This window comes from Loxodonta africana, chromosome 12 (genome assembly GCF_030014295.1).
Source record: "Loxodonta africana isolate mLoxAfr1 chromosome 12, mLoxAfr1.hap2, whole genome shotgun sequence".
In the NCBI taxonomy this organism is placed as follows: Eukaryota; Metazoa; Chordata; class Mammalia; order Proboscidea; family Elephantidae; genus Loxodonta; species Loxodonta africana.
Window position 1 is genome coordinate 21,284,371 of NC_087353.1, and position 26,882 is coordinate 21,311,252.

The 26,882-nt window shown below is 38.5% G+C and overlaps 1 protein-coding gene across 4 annotated transcripts in view; it reads right to left on the reverse strand.

Moving 5' to 3' along the window:
* The window catches only part of LOC104847416 (nucleolar protein 10-like), a 123,842-nt gene extending 104,022 nt beyond the window's left edge, over nt 1–19,820 (reverse strand). For 3 of the 4 annotated variants that reach the window (XR_010323550.1, XM_064295031.1, XM_064295030.1), the window contains exons 1-8: nt 19,629–19,819; nt 16,686–16,731; nt 14,637–14,735; nt 8,244–8,321; nt 6,788–6,825; nt 5,449–5,585; nt 3,689–3,754; nt 2,776–2,836 (exon numbers count right to left, since the gene is read on the reverse strand). Coding sequence is in view for 3 of the 4 variants with exons in the window: in XM_064295031.1 (XP_064151101.1) it covers nt 2,776–2,836; nt 3,689–3,754; nt 5,449–5,585; nt 6,788–6,825; nt 8,244–8,321; nt 14,637–14,735; nt 16,686–16,731; nt 19,629–19,694 (591 nt within the window). In the remaining variant the exon portion in view is untranslated. Of the gene's footprint in view, nt 1–2,775; nt 2,837–3,688; nt 3,755–5,448; nt 5,586–6,787; nt 6,826–8,243; nt 8,322–14,636; nt 14,736–16,685; nt 16,732–19,628 lie in introns of all 4 variants that reach the window. The other variant, XM_064295032.1, reaches the window with a different exon arrangement.
* Nucleotides 19,821–26,882: the final 7,062 nt, after the last annotated feature.

Below are 26,882 nucleotides of genomic sequence, written 5' to 3' on the forward strand. Positions count from 1 at the left end.
CATCAAAATCATTGCTATACTTTAGTCCATTGTTACAGCCACTGTGTCAATCCACCTCACTGACAGTCTCTACTGACCCTCCACTTTATCAAGCATGATGTCCTTCTCCAGGGACTGGTCTCTCCTGATGACATGTCCAAAGTACATGAGACAAAGTCTCGTCATCCTCGCTTCCAAGGAGCATTCTGGTTGTACTTCCTTCAAGACAGATTTGTTCTTTATCCTGGTGGGCCGTGGTATAGTCAATGTTCTTCACCAACACCATAATTCAAAGGCATCAATTCTTCTTCAGTCTTCCTCATTCACTGTCCAGCTTTCACATGCATATGAGGTAACTGAAAATACCAAGGCTTGGGTCAGGCACACCTTAGTCCTCAAAGTGACACCTTTGTTTTTTTAACATTTTAAAGAGGTCTTTTGCAACAGATTTGCCTAATGCAATAATACATCATTTGAATTTTTGACTGCTGCTTACAAGGGCATTGATTATGGATCCAAGTAAAATGAAATCCTTGACAACTTCAACAGTTTCTGTTTATCATGATGGTGCTTACTGGTCCAGTTGTGTGGATTTTTTTTTTTTTTTATGTTGAGGTGTAATCCATATTGAAGGCTGTGGTCTTTAATCTTCATCCGTAAATGTTTCAAGTCCTCCTCATTCCAACAAGCAAGGTTTTATCACCTGCATTATCGCAGGTTGTTAATGAGTCTTTCTCCAACCCCTATGCCCCGTTCTTCTTCACAGTCTGGCTTCTCAGACTATTTGCCCGGCATACAAACTAAGTAAGTATGGTGAAAGGATACAACCCTGACACACACCTTTCCTGATATTAAACCATACAGTACCCCCTTGTTCTGTTCAAACCACTACCTCTTGGTCTATGCACAGGTTCTGCATGAGCACAATTAAGTGTTCTGGAATGCCCATTCTTCACGATGTTATCCATAATTTGTTATGATCCACATAGTCAAATGCCTTAGCAGAGTCAATAAATCACAGGTAAATATCTTTCTGGTATTCTCTGCTTTCAGCCAAGATCATGTGACATCAGCAATGACATCCCTTGTTTCTCTTCTGAATCCGGCTTGAACTGCTGGCAGTTCACTGTCAATGTACTGCTCCAACCGTTTTTGAATTATTGTCAGCAAAATTTTACTTGTGTGTAATGTTAATGATATTGTTCGATAATTTCTGCATGCTGCTGGAACACTTGCTGGAACAAATATGAATCCCTTCCTGTTGGTTAGCCAGGATAGATAAGTGAGCACTTCCACCATTGCATCTGTTCACTGAAATATCTCTATTGGTATTCCATCAATTCCTGGAGCCTTGTTTTTCACCAATGTCTTCAGTGAAGCTTGGACTTCTTCCTTCAGTACCATCAGTTCTTGATCATATGCTACCTCCTGAAATGGCTGAACACTGACCAGCTCTTTTTGGTACAATGACTCTGTGTATTCCTTCCATCTTCGTCTGATGCTTCCTGTGCTGTTCAATATTTTGCCCATAGAATCCTTCAATATAGCCAAGTAGAGGCTTGAATTTTTACTTCAATTCTTTTAGCCTGAGAAATGATTAGCATCTTCTTCCCCCATAAAAATTAAAAAAAAAAAAATTACAGCCTAGGAAACCCTGTGGGGCAGCTCTACTCCGTCCTATAGGGTTGCTGAGTCAGAATCGACTCCATGGCACACCACTACCACCACCACAACATGTACATATGTACTGCGCATATTTGCATATACATAGAAGAAAACCCCAAAAGGACACAGTCCAAACCATAAGTTACCTCTGGGATACAGGCTTTGGTGACTAGAAGGTATGAGATAACATTTCTTTATTATACACTTTTGACATATTTGCTTTTTTAAAATCAGGAGTATTTATCAGGAAAAATTTTTGACAAGTATGAAGGACTCTGCTTCAAAGGTATTATGGTATAATTCAGTATTTATTGAATGCTACTGCATAAGTCCTATATACATCCTATATAGTAACATTCAATAAATACTAAATTATACCATAGGATGTAGGCGCTCTGGTGGCACAGTGGTTAAGAGCTCGGCTGTTAACCAAAAAGTCAGCAGTTCGAATCCACCAGCCACTCCTTGGAAACCCTATGAGGCACTTCTACTCTGTCCTATAGAGTTGCTGTGAGTCAGAATCGACTCGACAGCAACGGATTCAGGGTTTGGTTTTGTTTTTTTTTGTATATAGGATGTAAAATATCAATATCCTATACACCTTTATAGTGTATTAAGTTTTCATATAGGTTGGTTTCCTGTGATTCTCACCAACACCTCTTAAGTTGGTGAGGTAAGTATTATCATCTCCGTTTCATGGGTGGGGAAACTAATTCTCGGGGACAGTACTTAATTCACAGTCATAAAACTATCTAATAAGTAGCAGAGAGTTTGGTCTCCATGGTATATCGCCTTCTATTAAAAACAAGAGTGACTATCCACAGCACTCCCCTGGAGTTGGCGACGCAGCAGTGATGGCAGGCTGTGCTCAGCTACTTATTCCTTTTCACCTAGTGTGTGGTGATCAGTGTAAATGCATGCCAAATCAGACGCCCAATGGAGCACAGTCTACATTGGTGGAAGAGCTGTGTATCTGCAGGAAAAGATGAATGTTCAAATACAAAAAGCAAACCAATGGCTGTTGTCTCATCAGTGCCCTACTCTGAGGAACCAAGCAACTATGACTAAAAGCCCCATTCATTATCAAACGCAAAACAAATATTTTAAAAACTAAAATCAACATATGCTTACCTCCACCGTACCAGTGGCAAACAAGCCATGTACAGAATTTATGTCGCAAACATTATTCTCCCTAAAACAGTAAAGCAATGATAGAAAGTAGTTAACATTCACTTTAGAGGAGAGATTAATAAGCGTTCTAAGTGACCAGCCAATTCAAATTCTGTGCAGAAGGAAGATGTGTAGATTCTCTCACTCATTTGCAAACGAAAAATGCCAAGGCATCAAAGGGTTAAGTGTTTGGCTCACAGTCACCAGAGTTTCTGGTCCTCAGGGTTATACTCTATACTTATTACTTGATGGAACAAGGAATGACTTCCCTGTGAAGCACTACTAATGAGAATAAAGCCTGATTTCATTTTCTCAATTTGTTTTCTTCCAAGACAAGGTAGCATTCTTGAAAGAACATGGACTATAACCATGAGAATCCTAAGACCTGACAAGCTTGAGGTGCGTATGTTGGTCTAAGGTCAATTACTTAGTTGCGTATACTGATTCCTCTCTTATAAAATGGTTATTTCACCTACTTCATTGGGTTGTTGTGAGAATTAAATATAAAGAACTGTCAAATACTCAGCACAGTGCCCAGGGAACAGAGGACACTTGAAAAACAGTAGCTATTATTATGAACAGGAGACTATGTAGCTAAAGAACAGATAACTTTTTATTATTCCATAACGGATCCTGAAATTACTATACTTTTCTTTAACGAAAACAGCATTTCAAGTCAATGTGAAAAAAAAATCCTCAAAAGCTTACTTGGAAACTTTTAAAAAGTCATAAAACTAATAAGTAACTTAATGGTGCTACTTCTATGTCGCCCAGAATTCTGCTTACACAGACTGTTCCAGGTTATCTGATAACAAGGTGAGATCTAGCTCCATCTCCTGGTCAAAAACATGGCAACGTTATTAAAAACACTCACGCAGCATCAGTTTGTAGAGGATTCAGGTACCGTCCTTGCTCTAGATTTAGTCTATAAACTTCCGAGCTATGAAGTAATAAAGAAAGTTAAAAATCTGGCAAACTACAATGCACTTTTCTTAAAGTAAATATAAATAAAGCACCAATTCATTCATAAAGCATTAATTCTCTTTGCAAAAGTGATACAAATATAGATTCTAAACCTAACAAAAAGAATCCTTATTCATGAATTTATGAATGCATTCATAGATAAAAGTGACTTAAACCAACCACATGCCAAGGAAATACGAAGTCATGAAGTAGAATATTACAAGTAACATGGAGAATATGCACTATAACAGCAAGTAGAAAAAAAAAAAAACATACATGATCCAAAAGTACATATAATAAATCTACGGCAACTTTTTATGTATGTATATAAGACTAGAAATACAGGAAAATACTAATAAAGGTATTATTAGTATAATATTTCTCTGGGTGGTATAAATATGGTTTTTTTCTTCTCTATGCTTTTTTGTGTTTTCTCAATTTTCTAAAATGAGCACGTTATTTCTAGAATCAAAAAGGAGAACAATTAAGAATAGAAAGTTTTAAAATACCATGCAATAGGGAAATGAAACTGGCTTCATCAACAATACTGCCCCCAATTAAGTTACCTAGGAGTCCTGGTGATGCAGTGGTTAAGCACTCGGCTGCTAATCAAACAGTCAGCAGTTCAAATCCACCAGCTACTCAATGGGAGAAAGATGTGGCAGTCTGCTTCTGTAAAGATTTATAGCTTTGGAAACCCTATGGGGCAGTTCTACTCCATCCTGTACAGTCACTAAGAGTTGGAATCAACTCGACAACAACGGGGTTGGTTATCTATGCCTCTATCCCCAGATTCAGCACACCAGGCTAACAGAAGTCAAGGACTTAACTCCTAAACAAGCCAGTCACTTCAGAACTATACTCTTTCAGCAAGCTAAAGGCAGGGATCATAGCTTATTGTTCTTCAGACCCCTCCCCCCATTTTTTTTTTTTAACCAGAGTCCATAAGCTCATAAGGCATTAATCACAAACTGATTCAGATATAAACACATCACTGATGTTAAAACAAATTTAAAGCAGGCACTACTAGCATTTGGAGATAAACAGAAAACTGGGGGAAAAAATTAAAACAATACTGTGTCTAAAAACTTGGGGCAACTGGGCTATATTAAACAGGCTTGCATATTTCCCACCAGTATTTCCTGCTTTAAGTACTGGGACATGAACTACCATAGATAACATTAAAAGAAAATCTTTTATTAAGTGAAACATCAGGTATTAAACAGTACATTATAATAAAAAAAAACCCACTATCAAGTCAATTTCGACCAGAGCAACCCCATAGGGTTTCTGAGGCTATAAACCTCTACAGAAGCAGACTGTCACATCTTTCTTCTACAGGGCCGCTGGTGGTTTCGAACCCCTGACCTTTTGGTTAGCCGTCGATTGCTTTAACCACTGCACCACCCAGGATCCTTACATTATAAGAATACCACTTATAAATAATACATATCAATATGAAAGCAGTAAGTTTGTTCTCTGTGTTTGTTTTTTTTTGTTTGTTTGCCCCTGATTTCTAAGGTTTTTTTTTTTTACAATAGTGTATATCATTTTTGAATTTTTTTTCAAAAAGCAAGTTATTTAAATAGATAAAATACAGAAGAAATTTTAGAAACAGAAATTGTTTTCGGAGGTAGAAAGAAGAAAACAATGAGTGATTAAATCCAATACCTTGCACCAACGAAGTACAAGTCACAGGATGGATAGTGGTAAGAGAAATCTCTCCCGAACTTTGGTATTCTGGTTTTGTAGTAAAAACCTTGTTGTGAGTGAAATTCAATGTATCTATCATTATGTAAGAAGACAATCTGAAAAAGAAAGAAGAGAATCGGTTTGCTTAGGTTTCCAGGTAAAGTGTTTACCTTAACATTACCATTAAATCTGAACAAACCAAAAAAAAAAAAAAATCTTGATCTCTCTCTCTCCCCCCCTAAACACATACACACACACACTATCTACCTTCCCATTGGATTCTTAGTGCCATCTTGCATCGTGGACAGGTTTTCTGCAAGCCTAAATTTCGAAATGAAAATCTTAAAATACATGTCCTTCATTTATCTGGCACCAGCATTTTGTAAAGTGGAGCACTGCATAATAACTTCAATGAGTAATTTCTAATTCACTTAGGTACATTTTACTAACCCCACAATGACCACATAGGGTTTGATAAGTTCCTTGTATAAACTTAACTCCAATGTATTACAAAGGCATCTTAAAAATCTCCAGATGGTATTTAAAAGCAAATTTAACAAAATTTTGAGGAAATGTACTATAAAATCACATGGTCCAAAACAAATGAAAAAAGGCTACCAGACACAAAAAGATAAACTGTACCCCATAGTTTCCAGAACTGAAAACAACATATAAAGCCGTAACAATACATATTTAGCCAACTAGGAAAATTCAATTTGTTTTTAAGATGACATTTAACATTAATAAAAAATTTTACTTTAAAATTGAGTAAGGACTTTAATGAGAATCTTGTACCTACTGAAAATGACCATAAAATCTGAAAGTAATAGTACCAAGAAAAGAGAGATCTATTTAGCTGTGTCTTGAACGGTTTTAGAATATGCCATCATCATTTACAGAGTTAAGAAAATTAAACATATAACATTACGATTTTACTTTACACATTTTAATAAGAATATGAAAGCAACCTGGCAGGTAAGTCTATTTTTAATGTAATAATCAGAACCACAAATCTAGAATACAAAATGGTTTAAAAAAAATGGCTGCTACCGACTCTTAAAACTACAGATAAGGCTTCACATACAACATGAAAACCTAATACCAATATCAGGCTATCTAAAGGGTATCTCGATGCTGTTGTTTTAGAGAATACTGAGTATCATACATGGAACCAACTAAAAATATATTAGCAGAAAATGTTTGGTTATATTTTACTATACCACCATCTTTAATTTAACAATGGGAGCATTACAAAAATACAATCCCGTTTATTCATTTCTTGACTACTGCAGAAACAAATCAATGCTATCAAATGTACCTTGGAATAGTCATCAGATAAAATTTCAAAGGTGACAACTGAAAAACAAGAAATAGTGAGAAAAATGCAATTATCGACAAAAAGTTTTTAATGAAAATGCAAACTTCATACTAAGGATTCTAATTCAACACATAAATTATTCACAAATACTGCTTTTTTCTCTTTTGTCCCTAAATAACAAGAATTCAATTTCCATATTATACTGTCCCCAAAACACCAGGTCAAAAATTAAAGGCTTTACTATTTCTCGGTACAGATCAACTAGCTTCTCTGCAGAACAAAAGCCAATTACAAAACAGGTAAATTCACAAAATGTAATGACTTTTAAATTCTTCTGTCTTCCTAAGGTATTTAAAATAAAATAATTTTTAAGACTTTCAAATATAAATTAAAAAACTATTTAAAAAAGAGGTAACGGTAATTTTTAATCCAATTATACTATACCTGCTAAAAAAGACAAAGAGCTAAAACAGTTGTCATTAGCAGTCCACAGGGTTTCCATTGTTTTCAAAAAGCAAAGGGTAAAACAGGAGATGTTTATTATCTTACAGAACTCATATTCTACTAGCTTCTTTTCCCTCAATCCCAAACACTAGACCAAATGATAAAAATAATTTAAATTTCCCATTGTAGCTTGCCATCGGTGTTTGAGAGGATCCTAAAAATGACCCTTAATGACCTTCACCCTTCTATAATCACCTCCTCTGAGAATGTGAGTAAAACCTACGGACATGATGAGATACCACTCCCATGATTATATTACATTATGACAAAAGAGAGATTAGCAGAGTAGGCTTAACCTAGTCACATGAACCCTTTAAAGGCAGGGTTTTCTAGGGCTGGCTGCAAAAGGGGAAGTCAGAGAGATTTGAAGCAGAAGGACCCAATCAGCTATTAGCTGCTGGCTGGAAGATGGAGGGAGCCATGTGACAAAGAATGCTGGGGGCCTCTAGAAGCTGAGAGTGACCATCAGCAGACAGCCAGCAAGGAAACAGGGACTCCAATTCTATAGCCAAAAGGAACCGAATTCTGCCCAACAACCTGAACAAATCTGGAAGCAGATTCTTTTCCAGAGCCTTCAGGTAAGGATCCAGCCCACGTGACACCCTGAGCATAGGGCCCATGTGGAATTATGACCTATAGGGTTGTGAACTAATAAATGATATTTCTCTAAGCCACAAAGTTTGTGGTAATTTTTTACACAGCAATAGGCAACTAATACACCATCCATTCCCATTTTAAATGCAGAAAAGCAGCCAAATTAAAAAAGCTATTTTCATGATGGAAAAATTTAGAAACAGTGGTGATGGCTGAACAACATGATGAACGTAACTGATGTCATTGAATTGGACATGGAAAAAATGTTGAAACAGCAAATGTTTTGTTACATATATATTTACCATAATTTTTAAGCAAAAAGCTATTTTCATGAACTCAAATCTAACCTCTTACTCACCTTCTGAATCTAAACACCTTTCAAACTTCAAGGATAACTGGTAGGTGTCGTAACATCGAACCCGAGGTTTATATGTTCCTATAAAAAAAATAATTTGCTGTAAAAACATAAAAAACACGCTTTTCATTGACAATATCCTGCATATATGTGGAATACACTTTTTCTTCAGAGCTAGGCAGGATTGATTATAGCTGTATCAAAAGAAAAAGATTTAAAAGCAGTGCCTTCCAAATACCCCACAGAGAAAACGAACAGTGGATATAAGCAAGCAAGTCATAGAAAATGAAATGTAAATACTTACTCGCTAGTAATCTAACAAAAGAATATTAAAACAAATTTTTTGTCTATCTAAATGATGAAGATTAAAGCGATGCTTAAAATTTGCTGTTGGTAAACCCACTGCTGTCAAGTGGATTCCAACTCATAGCAACCGTATAGGACAACGTAGAACTGCCCCACAGGGTTTTTCCAAGGAGTGGCTGGTAAATTCAAACTGCCGACCTTTTGGTTAGCAGCCAAACGCTTAACCACTGTGCCACCTGGGCCCAGGTGTTGGAAGGGTGCTGAAAAATGGGCATTCTCATACACCGTTGGTTAGTATAAATTGATACAGTGTCTTTGGAGAACAATCTGGCAATATTTATAAGATATATAACGTTTATACATCTTGACTCTGTATTTTAACTAATAACAAATTTATCTCAAGGAAATACACCCACCAATTATACTAGACATGACTGTTTGCTACAGCACTGTTTATAAATGGTCGAAAAACTGAATGCAAATAAAATGTCCAGTAATAGGGAAATGATTAAAATAAACAACGGAAAACCCACACAATGGAACATTACATGGTCCACAAAGAGGATGAGGCAGACTTACTACCGACATGAAAAGCTGCCCAAAATGTATTACAAAGTAACAGAGAATACAGAGAGAGCATGAGTGAGCAAGAGAATACCGCAAAATGGTGCAGATATTATCCTACTTTTGTAAAACTAAACAATAATGTTAGTATTTTGTCTGGAAAAGAGTTTGAGGAGTAGTGTTTGGGGTCTTAAAAGCTTGTGAGAGGCCATCTAAGATATGACTATTGGTCTCTACACATCTGGAGCAAAAGACAAAGAAGGAATCCAAAGGCTCAAAGAAGAAACTAGTCTACAGGACTAACGGTCTACACAAACCACAGCCTCACCGACCTTGAGACCAGAACAACTAGATGCCCTGATACCACCACTGGCCATTCCGACCAGGGACACAATAGGTGGTCCCAGGCAGAATGGAGGAAAAATGTAGAACAAAATTCAAATTCCTAAAAAAGGGCAGACTTACTGGACTGGGAGAGACCAGACGAACTCCCCAGACTACTGCCCTAGGATACACTCTAATGTTGGAACTCAAACCATTCCCGGAGGTCACCTATAGCCAAAAGACGGAGTGGCTCGTAAAATAAAAGATATCACCAGTAAGTACCGTGCCCCTCTAAACAATCATCTAAATGAGACCTAAGGGTCAACAGTTACCCTAGACCAAAGATGAGAAGGTAAGGGGGACAAAGAAGCTAGATTGATGGAAACACAGCAACCAGAACAGGAACAGTAAGAATGCTGACACACTGTGAAAAGTGCAGCCAATGTTGCTGAATAATAAATACGTACAGAAATTGTTAAATGAGAACCTAATATGCTATGTAAATTTTCTCCAAAACCACAATAAAATATTAAGAAAAAGAAAAGAGTTGGTGGGAAAAGCACTAACTTCACCATGATTGTTTCTCTCTGTGAAGTGTAATTTCATGGACATTCCGATTCCATGCCGTGTATTTCTTAATATTTGTTTTTTATTTAAGTTTCTCATGTTTGCAATCAGGAAAAGAAATAGGTTAATTTTTAAAACCAATAAAGATATTAAAAAACAGAAAAGAATCCTGTTTACTGGGACGAATCAAAGCCCAAGAGCTCATTCAAAAAGGGAAGTTAAAAAATAAAATAAAACAAAAAATGGTAAATATACTAAGAGCCCTCTGTTGTATGATGTTAATTTTAGTATATTTACACATGCATCTGTGTTTCTCTTTGTGTATGCTATATAAAGATTTGAAAAGCTGTCAATAATACACAGAACCTTCACTTCCTTTTTTTATGTTTGTTTTTGGGTCTTTTTTCTGCATTTCTGTAATGTTAAAAAGGCTGACATGTATTACTCTGACCATCAGAAAAAAAATTTTTTGACAAAAAACATAAATAGAAAAAAAAGTAGCCCTTCCATTTTGTTTGCTCTTTTACCCACAAGTACCAATAAAGACTAACAACGCCCTAAGAACAGATTTGAATCTGGCAAGATCATAATCCTAATGCTTCCAAAGCCAGGGTTCAGTAACACCTCAATACTTAGCACATCCCCTTGGCTCACTTCCCTGGATAGTCCATTTCGCCAACTAGACTAAAATTCCTTCCGGGGCTGGCTCATATCTAATTCAACTTTTATTTTAGCTACAGGGCCTAAAAAACACTGAAGGTAACAGAGGTAGGGACAGAGATCAAAAAAGAAGAACCTCTATTGAATTAAACAAACAGGTGACACGTTCAAGTCCACATCTCTTACCAATACCAGAAAAAGGACTCTCTAGAAAAGGTGACTCTGTGTATTCCTTCCATCTTCTTTTGATGCCTCCTGCGTCGTCTAATATTTTTTCCATAGAATCCTTCACTATTGCAACTCCAGGCTTGGATTTTTTCTTCAGTTCTTTCAGCTTGAGGAATGCCAAGCGTGTTCTTCCCTTTTGCTTTTCCACTTCCAGCTCTTTGCACGTGTCATTATAATACTGTCTTCTTGAGCCGCCCTCTGCAATCTTCTGTTCAGTTCTTTTACTTCATCAATTCTTCCTTTTGCTTTAGCTGCTCAACATTTGACAGCAAATTTCAGAGTCTCCTCTGACATCCATCTTGGTCTCTTCTTTCTTTCCTGTCTTTTCAATGACCTCTTGCTTTCTTCATGTATGATGTCCTTGATGTCATTCCACAACTCGTCGATGTTCAACCATTTCAAGAGGTGGCACATGATCAGAAATCGATGGTACTGAAGGAAGAAGTCCAAGCTGCTCTGAAGGCACTGGTGAAAAATAAGGCTCCAGGAATTGATGGAATATCAGTTGAGGACGTTTCAACAAACAGATGCAGCACTGGAGGTGCTCGCTCATCTATGCCAAGAAATATGGAAGACAGCTTCCTGGCCAACTGACTGGAAGAGATCCATATTTATGCCTATTTCCAAGAAAAGTGATCCAACCGAATGTGGAAATTATGGAACAACATCATTAATATCACACACAAGCAAAATTTTGCTGAAGATCATTCAAAAACGGCTGCAGCAGTATATCGACAGGGAACTGCCAGAAATTCAGGCCAGTTTCAGAAGAGAATGTGGAAACCAGGGATATCATTGCTCATGTCAGATGGATCCTGGCTGAAAGCAGAGAATACCAAGGATGTTTACCTGAGTTTTACTGACTATGCAAAGGCATTCGACTGTGTGGATCATAACAAACTACGGATAATATTGCGAAGAATGGGAATTCCAGAACACTTAACTGTGCTCATGAGGAACCTTTACATTGATCAAGAGGCAGTTGTTCAGACAGAACAAGGGGTTACTGATTGGTTTAAAGTCAGGAAAGGTGTGCGTCAGGGTCGTATTCTTTCACCATACCTATTTAATCTGTATGCTGAACAACTACTAGGAGATGCTGGACTATATGAAGAAGAACAGGGCATCAGGATTGGAGAAAGACTCATTAACAACCTGCATTACGCAGATGACACAACCTTGCTTGCTGAAAGTGAAGAGGACTTGAAGCACTTACTAATGAAGATCAAAGATCACAGTCTTCAGTATGGATCACACCTCAACAAAAAGAAAACAAAAACCCTCACAACTGGACCAATGAGCAACATCATGATAAATGGAGAAAAGATTGAAGTTGTCAAGGATTTCATTTTACTTGGATCCAGAATCAACAGCCATGGAAGCAGCAGTCAAGAAATCAAAAGACACACTGCATTGGGCAAATCTGCTGCAAAGGACCTCTTCAAAGTGTTGAAGAGCAAAGATGTCACCCTGAAGACTAAGGTGTGCCTGACCCAAGCCACGGTATTTTCAATCACATCATATGCATGTGAAAGCTGGACAATGAATAAGGAAGGCTGAAGAGTTGACGCCTTTGAATTGTGGTGTTGGTGAAGAATATTGACTATACCATGGACTGCCAAAAGAACAAACAAATCTGTCTTGGAAGACGTACATCCAGAACACTCCTTAAAGGCAAGGATGGTGAGACTGCGTCTTACATACTTTGGACATGTTGTCAGGAGAGATCAGTCCCTCAAGAAGCACATCATGCTTGGCAAAGTGCAGGGTCAGTGGAAAAGAGGAAGACCCTTAACAAGGTGGGCTGACACAGTGGCTACAACAATGAGCTCAAGCATAACAACAACTGTGAGGATGGCTCAGGACCGGGCAGCATTTCGTTCTATTGTGCATACAGTCTCTGAGTTGGAACCAACTCGAAGGCACCTAACAACAACAACAACAACAGAAAAGGTGAACCAGAGGGACTCTGGGCTTGAGCACTGTGTTGTCCAATACAGCAGCCACAAGTCATGTGTGCTCTTTAAGTTAAAACAAGAAATTTAGTTCCTCATACTAGCCACATTTCATGTATTATTTAATATTCTTTTAAAGAGAAAAATAAAAAAGGTTCTGATTGAGATGGAAAGCAATTAATTTTGCCTGGGAGTAGAGGATGATGTCATAATTAAAAGTGCAATTTTAGCAGACATTTACCTTCTTATTTAATCTGTACTTTTGTTCTATTAAGTACTAGATCTGGGAGCTTAGCAAACCACTTAATATCTCTGGATCAATAAGGTGAAGAAAACAAATTAAATTCCTAAGTTCCGTCCAGTCCTCAAGAGGTCTTTACTGCATTTGCATATCTTCGATTTCCTCAATTCTTTCTACCAGTTTCTGAATATAAAACTGCAGGCTAAGAGATATGGACAGCATTAATACTGAGACATCCTAATACAGAACAAAAGGGAGTGGCTTGAGTATGTAGACAACATTCTATCTAATATGAAAGGGGCTGGAAAAGAGGTGGAGATGGGGGCTATTAAACCAGAGAAAACATGTATGGATAGCACACAGGACATGCACAGCGAAATCACAGACAAAAAGGTTGGATGATATTGTTCTAAATTTTAACACATAAAAAGTTTCTGTATTTCATGGCTTTTTGATAGTGATAATGAAAATAATGTAAAATCCTAGTGACAGAAAAAATATTAGCACATGATATTTAAAATCATTACGTTAAAAGTGATCTTTCCTGCAACTTTAATTCGTTGCTGAGGGGAGCATAAAATGGTACGATCACTTTGAGAAAAGGTCTGGCAGTTGCTTATAAAACTAAACACACACCTACCCTGTGGCCCAGCAATTCCACTCGTAGTATTTACCAAAGACAAATGAAAGCATGTGTGCATAAAACATGAAAGCAGATGTCCACCAAAAAAAGACTTGTACAAGACTGTTCACGATACTTTATTAATAACAACCAAAAAATAAAACTAGCCCACCTATCCATCAGCTGGAGAATGAATAAGCAACCTGTGGTATAGTCATAGAATACTATTTGGTAACAAAAAAGAACAAACTACTGATACCTGGAACAACATAAATGAGTTTCAAAAACAAAGAAGTCTTACACAAAGACAATACATAGTACATGACTGTATTGATATAAAGTTGTAAAACAGGCTCAACTTGTCTGGGGTGGAAAAAAATCAGAGCACTGGTGGCTTCTGTATGGGTGTGAGCGGGGACTGATTGAGCAAGCAGCATGAGGGGATTTTCTAGGGTAACGGGGACGTTCTGTATCTTGATAGAAGTTTGGGTTACAGGTGTATACATTTGTCAATACTCATCAAATAGTACGTTTAATATCTATGCATTTCATGATAAGTAAACTTTAATTAAAAAACCAAAGGCCGTAAATAAACATTAAACTCTAGTAAATGATATACATGCTGAGATATTTACAGAAGTATACTGATACCTACAACTAGCTTTGACATGCATCAAAAAACGAAATTGAATGATGGGTAGATAGAGAGATGGACAGGCAAATACATGATAAAGCAAATACAGCAAAATATTTATTGTGGAATCCAGGCAGTAGATAGATGGGTGTTTACTATATAACTTTTCAGTATTTCTCTACGTTCGAAATATTTTATAATAAAATGTTAGGGTAAAAAAAAAAAAAGTGCCCTTTCCCACCATAGCATGTCCTGCTATAAAATGTATATATATAATACCAAAAAGATTACTTACCAGTTGCTAAAATATACTGCCCATCTTTTGACACCTTAATAGTGGTACAAACAGTAGGCATCTCAAAATCCTGAATAAGTTCAATTCTCCTACGAACATCTACAAAGAAATATAACAAACAAAACATGTGTCTAGTCTGTATCATATGAGATCAAAGTGTGCAAAGCAGTCACAGCAACTACAAACAGGTAAAACAAAAATTCCCAATGCTTCCAAGTTTGGGAAAAGGACATCAATACAGGCTGACCCATTAAAGAGCAGTTTCTTCCTTAGCTCATACATTATTTCTATAAGCTACATACTTTATTTTCACTTTTCAAAAAAAAAAAGTATCATCATTAATTGAAAAGAAAACTGTCCACAGTAGTATATCGAGTATCCAGTTTGAAGACATGAATAAAGGGGGAGCTGAAATAAACATTAAACCGCTATCGTCACCCAATTATGGCTAGGAAAAAGCTTATAATTTTTTTCTCCTAAATACTAACAGGTTTAAACGGCCAAAATTTTAAGATTATATAAGAAACTGCTACCAAGTTGACTTTTGCCTTTACTGGCACCACTATGTGTACCATACTGGAGGAAGACTTAGTGGAATCTCTATAATCAAAAAACTAATCTTCACAAAAACCAGTTCCTTCCTCCAACAGATCGTCACCATGTGGATTCTTTCAAGTTAATACCATAACAACATACCTCCTGCAAAGACAGTTTGTCACCCCAGGGCACATTCACCACCTCGTTTATTAAACCCAGTTATGAGATGTGACCCACTCAATTCGCGAGACACATATGAGTTTTGAGCTGGGTTAGAAGAAATATTAATTGAACATTTTTTTTCCCCTTAAATAATCTGAATTAGTGTGCCTGGTTACACACTAGGATGCTGGGACTGTTAGATCAAATCAGAATCAGTAAACATTAGTAAATCAGCAACTTTTGCTTTCCCTCAATTTAAAATTTTAATTTTCCAAATTTAGTATTATATAAAGCCTACTTTTCCAACATGCTTGACCTGGGGAATTCTTCATATCCAGAAACCCCTTCAATATCTTAGGTACATAACTTTTAGAAAATAAATAAATAAAACGCATGGGAAAATACAACATCTTTCATATATGACAAGCTATAATGGAGAAAATTAATGGAAATTTGTCTACTAAGATGATTTGTTAAAAATTTTTATTTTCTATTCCTACTTTCCCTGCTGCCATAACTTAAAAAACCAAAACCTTCTGCAATGATCTTTTATTCATGTTCACATTCCTGTACATAAAACCACTATGTCCAAAAAGAAAATGCTCATCGTCTCTCGACAGCAGTGGGTAGTGGGTGGGCATTGTCTCTATATCTCAAAAACTGACAAATGGGTTTAACTAATGGAATAAGATTTTACACTAAACAACAGAGCAATTATGGAACTGTTAAGAGACACGGTCCCTCTTGTGACCCTTGTTTCTACACATCTTGCTGGGTATGGCAAGGCTGCAGGGCCCTTGGCACTCTTTAATCTGAGTCATTCCTCAGGGTTATCTATGCAGCTGGTAACCTCAAAAAATGAGGACGCATTCCCCCTACGGATAAAGAGCACTGGCTTACTGCTTGCAATCAAAGCAGTGCACCTCCCAAGCTAAATGCTTCTCCACTACAATGCTAATCCACTGCATGGGCAGCGTCCATCTGGGCCATACTACGTTGCCTCTCTGGGACTTAAGAACAAGGCAAACTCACACAAATATGCTGATGTTCATGCTATTTGCCGTGTTGCGAGTAATAAAGTCCCTTGTCCTGGCCCATGAGCCTGTATCTTCCGCTATCATCCATGAAACAGTATCAGAATAATTCAAACCCCACACCCACCAGGAACATATCATCAACAACAAAAGGTTTCTTAAGAAGGAAAAAGGCAAAATAAAAGTTTATTTTTCACTACATTAATCCAATGCATTTTCATAAGCCTTCACTTAATCTGATAACAATAAATGAGGGAAAGTATTATATAACAGATCACTGATGCAGCTACAGTGAGAAAAAATAATGTATACTCACCAACATCTTTCTTCTGCAGTGCTCTCTTCTTCCTGTCAGAAAGCCACTGAAAGAAAATGGAGACTTTCTTTGAAAACAAATTTACCTAAATTGCTCTTCTGCTTGCAAAAATAATACATGCTTGTATTAAAAACATCAAACCTTACAGGGAAGTTTAACAAAGAAAGCAGAAATATTCTGTAACCCTAATCCTAAACCAAAACCAAACCCAGTGCCGTCAAGTTGATTCCGACTCATACAGGACAGAGTAGAACTGCCCCATAGAGTTTCCAAGGAGTGCCTGGCGGATTTGAACTGCCGACCCTTTGGCTAGCAGCCATAGCACTTAACCACTACGCCACCTACTGTTAATAAATCCTGGGTTTTTGTGGGGTTTTTCTGGTATATACTTATATATATTAGATAATAAGTTTTTAGAATTACTGTGTTTTACACAACAGAAAACTTAATTCATCTAATTAACCTAAGGGAAAGCTGCTATCCTCAAATGTTATGGATTCTAACTAATACAAGGACTAGTTTCATCATTTTAAGCGAAATTTTAAAAAGCAAAATATTAAGCAGAGACCATTTCTTATAGAAATATGTTTTTAAAAAGAACACAACTAAATAAATAACTGACCAAATAACTGATACATGATAATAAAGAAATGATACTTTTTAGGTCATTCACTGATACCAGATTTTGTTCTGTAATTAGTCTTTTTAGCTAGCTGCATAATTCTACTGCATGAACAGGTGCCAATTACGAAGCACTGAACAATTATGATCACCCTAAAGCTGTGGTTCTCAACCAGGGGTGATTTTGCCCCCCAGAAAACATTTAGCAATTTCTGAAGACATATTTAGTTGTCACAACTGGGAGAGTAGGCTACTGGCATCTAGTGGGTGCCAAACAAAAACCAAACCTGTTGCCATCGAGTCAACTCAGACTCACAGCAACCCTATAGGTCAGCGTAGAATTGCCCTGTTGGGCTTCCAAGGACCTTTTGCTTAGCAGCCATAGCTCTTAATCACTATGTTTCCCACCTAGTGGGTAGAGGTCAGGAATACTAACAAACATCCCACAATACACAAGACAGCCCCCAAACAAAGAATTTTCCAGCCCCAAATGTCGATAGTGCTAAAGTTAACAAACCCTGCTCTAAAGGAATTGAAAAAAATGTAAGAAAATTACAAGACGTCATTTCTAAAAGCACAAACCCAATTTATAGCTCTAATGACATATATGAAGGAGCCCTATTAACTGAAAGTCAGCTGTTCAAAACCACTGACCACTCCAAGGGAGAAAGATGTGGCAGTCTGCTTCCATAGAGATTTACAACCTTGGAAACTCTGTGGGGTTGATTATGAGTCAGAATCAACTCGACGGCAGTGGGTTTTGGTTGGTCACACCATTCGAGACCCTGAGTATGATGCCTGTGACAGAGTCTACATTTGAAGAGGTTTCTCATTTTTTGCAGATTCCATATTTACAAATTCGCCTGTTTGGTAAAATGTATTTGTAATCCCAAAATCATACACTTGCAGCACTTTTGTGGTCATTCGTGGATATACACAGAAAGACAAAAATTTGAATTACTTATCATATGTGTTCCTGGCTGAGGTCTTGTTTCAGCTCCTATACTGTAAACACGTATCCTTTTCATTGTCTATTTAGTGCTATGTTTTTTCACATTTTCTGTACCTTTGTTAATTTCATGCTTTAAAGTGGCCCCCAAGCATAGTGCTATATTTATGTTTTCCAAGGGCAGGATTCAGATGAACAGTAAACCAGAAAACCAAAGCAGTTGCCATCCAGTCATTTTTGACTCATGATGACCCTCTGGATTGCAGAGTAAAACCATACTCCACAGGGTTTTCATGGCTGTGACCATTCATAAGCAGATTATAGGCCTTTCTTCCAAGGACTCTCTGGATGGATTCCAACTATCAACTTTCAGCTAGTAGCTCAGCATTCAACCATTTGAGCCACCATACCAAAAAGTGGCATATTTTAAAACAACATTCTAACATGTACCAAAACAAACAAACAAACCCGTTGTGGTAGAGTCAATTCCAACTCATAGTCACCCTATAGGACAGAGTAGAACTGCCCCCATAGAGTTTCCCAGGAGAGTCTGGTGGATTCGAACTGCCGACCTTTTGGTTAGCAGCCCTGACACTTAACCACTACGCCACCAGGGTTTCCCTAACATGTACAGAGACTCAAAATGGACATGCCCTCCCTCAAAAAAGTAGTTTCCTTTTACTGGAAGTGCTGGGGCAGAGGTTTGATGACTATTTGTAAGAAATAAAAAACAAGCTTCAGATCCTAGATGTGTGACCCTGGTTAAGTCACCCTTTCCTTCTCTGGATCTCAACAAGGATTAGTACTTACTGATTTTCCAAGCCCTTTCCAGTTCTACTTGATTCTATGGAATCAAGTTGGGTTCAGCAAGTCCCACCGTAAATTCTCTACACCATAAATTCTACAGGTGCATTTCTCTTGTTCACTGTTGTATCCCTACTATCTGGCATATAGTAGGAATTCAACAAATATCTGATAAGCGGGCATTAAAATGGTGAGGATGCTGACAGAAATGTCCGTCAACCAAACTATCCACGTTTTTCTTCTCGATGTGACAGCGGCTGTTAACATGCAGAGAAGCCCAACGGGACGCATCCTTTGTTTTACAGAACTTTGTAAGAGTCCAAGCAAAGCCGATCGACCCTGACCACCTCTCAGTCCAGTTTCTGGCGCGGTGACCGTAAGGTCCTCGTTTTCCCCTGCAGATCAGCACACCCGGGTAACATCACTCGCCTCTGGGCTTCCCCGAATCAGCGGCCGGTCAGGGCCCAGATAAAACAGAGGCGAGAGACCCGGCTGAGGAGAGAAGCGACTGCCCTGCGGGTAGAACCCCGGAAGAGTTCGACTGGGCCGGGGGGCCTGATGTGACTCACCTCAGGAAGGGACTTGCCGCAGCTGAGACTGTAAATCTTCACTTCGTTCAGGCTAGAGACCTGCATTGCGGCGCCGAGATGCGGCCACCCCTGGCCGTGTTCGGGCCGCTCTTCCCTAGGTGGACTCAGAGAAAACCACAGAGCCTCCACGGTACGGCCCCGCAGCGTGCGGCAGCTGGCGTTGTCTGATGACGCACTTCCGGGCGCCAGAAAGCGCACGTGTTCCGGGAAGAGAGTTGAATTGGTGAAGGGAAGTAACCCGGAGGAGACTGAGGTTTGGGAGAGGCGGCAGGGTCTGGTGGCTGCAGTGACACAGAAAGTGACAAAATCCTGAGCGGCAGAAATCGATCTTAAGGTCGCTGCCGAGTCTGAAATGGTGGACGGACGTGTGGCTGTGCTGCCAGGAGTAACGAGAGGCTTTGTGATCTCGGTCACTGAACCGAGCCGGCGAAGGTGGCCGGCGTGCGGGCAGATTCAGAGTAGCAGTGTATTATTTTCTCCTGCACTGATTATTAGAAATAAATGCCCTTTTAAAAATGGTGTATTAGACGAGTTATTTTCTTCTGGCCCTGTTCGACATTGATCCACTAATGAGGGAAATAAAATAGAAAGCAAACTAAAATTTTGGTTAATAAAAAGGAGGGGATGAATATCAGGAAAGAAGTGGATTTGAACCTGACGTTCTTGCGGATGAGTATGTGACAGTAAGGACAGACACAGCCCCTCAGCATCGTTTTCAGAAAGTCATCATAGCCTTTCGTTGTAGAATTCCAGTATGTGGAGAACCTTGCCTGCGTCTGAGGACTTGAGAATTCTGTGCAGCAATACCTGTCTTGTTGAAATTGGATACCAACTTACCTATTAAGCGATGTTTTATTCTTCCAAATCACAGATTGGAGAAAACAGCCAAATAAGAAGCTAGTGTCCCAACATGTACTGGTGGTCCTACTATCATATGTTGCCTGGTTAATTCAGCTCTCACTTTAGGCCACAGTGGGATTGCTTCAAATAACTTCATATGTAAAGCCTCAAATCAAAAGGAATTTCTAGGGTCATTTTATTTAAAAAAGAAAGAAAGACTTCCCTGGCCTCCAAATCCCAGTTTCTTATTGCCTATTCAATTATCACCACATGGTGTTTTGTCAGCCCTCAGACTTAGCATGTTCACAACTGAAGTCCTTAACTGAGCTGCTCTCAATATTCACCTGTGTTCTTTATCTTGGTTAATAGCATCACTGTCTTCACAGTCATCCAGGCTAGGAGCCTCAGAAGGAGCTTCAAACCATTTGTATTTCTGGCCCCCACATTCAGTCTCTAAACCTCCTCATTTCTAATTACTAAATATTTCTTACTAACTCTTGCTGTTCCTCTTGTCTAAATTCAGATGTTCATTCATTTTTAGGTTATCACATTTTTAGATTATCTCCCTACTTTCCTTCTTTGCTTTAATATATACATCCTTTTACTGCCATGGAAGTCATCTTTCTAAAACAGAAGTATGATCGTTTCACTCCCTTTCCCAGAAAATTTTAGAGACTTTCAAATCCTGGTTAACAAATACCAATACCATGTTTTATCTAAATTGGGCTGAGAGTTCTTCATGGACTGTGTTATTTGTGTTTATATTCGCTACCCTTCCCATGGAGTTCCTGGGTGGCACAAATGTTTAAGTTCTTGCCTATTGGCTGAAAGGCTGGCAGTTCGAACCCACCAGAGGTGCCTGGGAAAACATGCCTAGCGATCTGCTTCCTAAAGATCACAGCCTTGAAAACCCTATAGAGCAATTCACTCAGGACACAAGGGGTCTCCATAAGTCAAAATTGACAGCAACTAACAACAAGAAAAATAAACCCTTCTTCCCATTCACCCCAACCCCAGTACCCAGAACACTGCCTGGCCTATGTTAAGCATTGCAAAATATTTACATTTAGCAATGTAAATAAATACAATTCATGAACTCTGTTTTCAGATTCAAAGTTCTCCCTGAACTAATTTTCAAATTTTCTGCATTGGGTATCTTAAAATTATAGTTGAGAAAAACAAATAAGAAATATCATAGGGAAAGCAGCATAATATAGTGCTGAAAATCACAGAGTTTGGACCCAGGCTGTCAGGGTTCAAATCCTACCACTTTTTAAAAAATATAATTATAATCTTTTTTTATTGTAAATACATAGGTAACAAAACCTTTGTTATTTCTACAATCTTCACATTTACAGTTCAGTGACATTAATTATGTTCATCAATTGTTCAACCACCACCATTAAATGTTCTGGTGGGACCATTTTTTTTTTAATTGTACTTTAGATGAAGGTTTACAGAGCAAATTAGCTTCTCATTAAACACTTCATATACATATTGTTTTGTGACATTGGTTGGCAACCCCATGACGTGTCAACGCTCTCCCCTTCTCAACCTTAGGTTCCCCATTACCAGCTCTCCTGTCCCCTCCTGCCTTCTTGTCCTTGTCCCTGGGCTGGTGTGCCCATTCAGTCTTGTTTTGTTTTATGGACCTGTCTAATCTTTGGCTGAAGGGTGAACATCAGGAATGACTTCATTACTGCTGACTGCCATTTTTAACTGAATGAACTTAGGTAAGTTATTTAACCTTTCTGTGCCTCAGTTTCTTCATCTCTAAAATGGGGATGACAATAGTATCCACTTCATAAAATTATTACAAGCATTAAATACATTCACATTTGTGAAGTGTTTGGAACTCAGTCCAGGGAACAAAGTACCATATAAGTGTTTGTAAATTAAAACAAAATAAATGCTATATAGTAAATAAATATATATTTTTTATATTTATATTTAGTGTTTCCTTTTTTAACAGATTTATTGAGATATGGAAACCCTGGTGGCGTAGTGGTTAAGTGGTATGGCTGCTAACCAAAGCGTCAGCAGTTTGAATCTGCCAGGCGCTCCTTGGAAACTCTATGGGGCAGTTCTACTCTGTCCTATAGGGTCGCTATGGGTTGGAATTGACTCGACAGCAGTGGGTTTGGGTTTGGGTTTTATTGAGACATAATTTATTATCATAAAGTTACCCATCTAAAGTGTACAATTCAATGGTTTTTAGTATCTTCACAGAATTGTGCAACCATTGCTACAATCAGTTTTAAAACATATGTATCGCCTCAAAAAGAAATCCAGACCCCATTAGCAGTCACTTCACCCCCTGCCCCCAGGCCTAGACAACCATTAACTTCTGTTAAGGGTTTCTTATACTTTTTAGCTCTATTTTCACAACTGCTTGCTTTATGTATAGTGTTGTCATTGTTGCTGAGTGCCAGTATTAAACATCATTGTCTTAGGCTGGGTTCTCTAGAGGAGCACACCCAATGAAGCATATATATATAAATACATATACCAAACCCACTGCCATCAAGTCAATTCCGACTCATAGTGACCCTATGGGACGGTGGAGAACAGCCCCATAGGGTTTCCAAGGCTGTACATCTTTATGAAAGCAGACTGCCAAATCTTTCTCCCAGAGAGTAGCTGGTATGTTCAAAGCGCCCACCTTTCGGTTAGCCCCTGAGTGCTTTAACCACTGCACTACCAGGGATCCTTATAAATATATAGAGATTTATTTCACGCAGTTGTGGAGGCTGGCAAGCCAAGTCACAAATCAGTGCGTTTGGCGCCAAGCTGGAAGCTTCTCCTGACTCACGTGGTCACAGGGGCTGATGACTCAAAATCTGCAGGTCAGACCACAGGCTGCTGGCGCATGTCCAAAGAACCAGAGATCAGAGGATGACAAGTTGAATGCAGGACCCAGAAAAGGCGAGCTTTCCCAGAACATCCATATATATTTGATGCAGGCCACATCCCTAAGGAAACTCCCCTGTCAACTGATTAGCTGCTCACATCAGATCATAAAATGGAGGATGATTACATAACATCTGCCAAACCAATAAGAAATATGGCCTAGCCACGTTGACATGTAACCTTAACCATCAACAATTTTCGAGAGTAATCTAGAGTACCCAGATCTGTATACAAGTAACTAAGACGGATTGTTCTGAGCAACAGTCTATATTAGGTCATGGTGGGGGCAAAGACTGCTGAGCTTAGCAATTTTGTTTTTATTACAACTATCCTTAAAGTCTTAGTCTAAATCTGCCTTCTTCCTGAGACTTCCTTTGAGGAAATATGCAGTACCGCCATCTTCCTTGGGGAGGCAATGTGCCACAGTAGAAAGATCATGGGCTTCATGATGGTAATAAAACAGGCCTTTTAAAGAAGTCATAAGAATAGAAAATGCTTATTTCCCAAAATACACAGGATTAGTTTAAAGAAATCTTGAATAATTTTATACATTACTTTCATTACTCTCTTGCTTGCAAGAATACATCATAAAAGTTTATTAATTGTAAAACACTTAGAAAGAATTCTGAGTATCGGTCACTTATTAAGGGCCATGTAAGTGTTTTTTTTATGTAAGTGTTAGATATACAGATATATCCTATTCCTGACTTTAAGGGTGCTAGACTATTTTTGCTTTATTTCAGTCAATCCTGTTTCCCACTATCTCTAGATTTGCTTTCTGTTTAATTAGAATGGATTTCACTATTATATTGATCTTGACTCTAGAATGCCCTCTCAATCTCACTATATCCAAATACCACCAGCTCCTCAAAATTCACCTTTTGACTATTTTACTCATTCTCCTGTGCTTCCACTGTACTATACAAATACCTTTATGGTATTACATAGTTCGTTTTTTTTTTTCTAACCAATAGATTTTTATCATCAAATTACACAGTAATTTAAAACATCCTCTGAGCACAATAGTAATGAACTTGAGTGTAGTGGTCTTTTCTGACCCAAGCCATGGTATTTTCAATCACCTCATACGCTTGTGAAAATTGAATAATGAAAAAGAAAGACAGAAAAACTAACGCGTTCAAACTGTAGCATTGGCAAAGAATATTGACTATGCTGTGGACTGCCAAAAGAACAAACACATCAGTCTTAGAAGAAATATAACCAGACATGTTCCTTGGCAGTAACTGTGGAGAGACTGAGTCACTTACTTTGGACAGGTCATCAGGAAAGACCAATTGCTAGAAAAGGACATTATGTTTGGTAAAGTAGAGGCTCAGTGAAAATGAGGGAAACCCCCAATGAGATGAATTGACACGCTGTATTCACAATGGACTCAAACATACCAACGATTATGAAGATGGCACAGGACCTGGCAACGCTTCATTCTTTTATACGTAAGGTCACCATGACTCTAAGCTGACTCAATGGCCACTAACAAAGGCACAAGCGGCAGTTTATTCAGACACTATAATGTCCTTTAGTCACCACACCACCTCAAGGCCAATTAAAATAGCCTTTTTTTAGAACCCATAAAACTTCCTTTGTTAAACTTGGAATGAGCTCCATTTAACATGTTCTTCACTTCGTTATTTTCTTTATCCCTTTATTTCTTTATTAATTTTGAGGCAAATCTATGGCAACTATCTTTGCGGATTGTAATTTACTTGTCTGACACTCTCCCCCTTCCCCCAGAGAGGACTAGGCCTTATTCATGATCTATGTTCCCTGGACCTGACCCAGTGCCTACTATATAGTACCAAAAACCAAACCAAATCTATTGGTGTCCAGTTGATTCTGACTCATAGCGACCCTGTAGGACAGAGTAGAACTGCCCCATAGGGTTTTTACAAGGCCGTAAATCTTTACGGAGGCAGGCTGCCACATCTTTACCCTCAGAGCAGCTGCCGGATTCAAACTGTCAACCTTTCAGTTAGCAGTTGAGTGCTTAACCACTGTGCCACCAGGGCTCCTTGTATATAGTACACTGTCAGTTAATATTTCCTGATAAAGATGAATCAATGAGTTAATCATTCCTCATCGTGGTCCAAAATCATAATTCTTTGTTCTGTACATTTTGGCCATAGGTAATATTTGAAACAATGTAGCTCTGTACCTAACGATTCCTTACTGTTTCAAATATGTCCATTTATACATCCATCTCTCCAACAAAAATGTGGCAGTCTTAGAGTCAGGAACCATGTGCAAGGGAACAAGATGTTTTCCGTGAGATAGAACCAGGCATTCTTGTTCCTCAGTCCCAGGATAGCTCCCTCCTCAGTCACTGGCCTAAGGGCTCCACCCACTTTGCTCTAGGTGGTTGAGCACCAAGCTACAAAGCAGGTACAATTTCTTCAGTGTTTCTGATATCATAGCTAACACAAGCATTCAGTCCATAGGCGGTATAACATAGGAGCTAATTAGCTGTTCGAACCCACCAGCTGCTCTGCAGTAGAAAGACGTAGCAGTCTGCTTCCGTAAAGATTTACAACCTTGGAAAACCTGTGGGGCAGTTCTACTCTGTCCTGTACGGTCCCTGTGAGTCAGAATTGACTTGACAACAGTGGGTTATTGGTTTAAGAACATAGACTCCAGAGCCACACTCATTGAGTCAATTCCATCTCATAGCAACCCTATAGGAGAGAGTAGATCTGCCCCATAGGGTTTCCGAGGCTGTAATCTTTATGGAAGCAGACTGCAACATCTTTCTCCCTCGGAGTAAATGGTAGGTTCTAACAGCCAACCTTTCAGCCAGCAGCCTAGTGCTCAACCATTATGCCACCAGCCTGCGTCCAAATCCTGGCTCGTCCACTTGCTACCTGCATATAGCCTTAAGCAAGTTAACCTAACCTCTGACTGCCTCAGTTTCTCATCTATAAAGTGAGGGTGATAATATAACCTACCTCAGAGGGTTGCTGTGAAGATAAAATAAGTCAATACCATAACCGTAACACCCTGAAATCAGGATGCATTTTATACATCATAGCTTAATTGACGGTGTTTTTCTCTCTAGTGGTACATGAAGTAATGGTGTATCTTACGGTTAGTGGGCTTTTATATTCAATAAAATGCAGTAGATATAAAGCACTTAGAATGTTACTGTTGCTGTTAGGTGCCATGGAGTTGGTTCTGACTCACAGAGACCCTACATACAACAGAGTGAAACACTGCCTGGTCGTGCACCATCCTCACAATCATTGCTGTGTTGGAGTCTATTTTTTGCAGCCACTGTGTCAATCCATTTCGCTGACAGTCTTCCTCTTTTTTTGCTGACCCTCTACTTTATCAAGTGAGATGTCCTTCTCTAGCAACTAATTGGTCCCTTCTGATAAAGTGTTTCCAAAGCACATGAGACAAAGTCTTGCCATCCTCTCTCCTAAGGAGCATTCTGGCTATACTTCTGGCAGTCCACAGCATATTCAATCT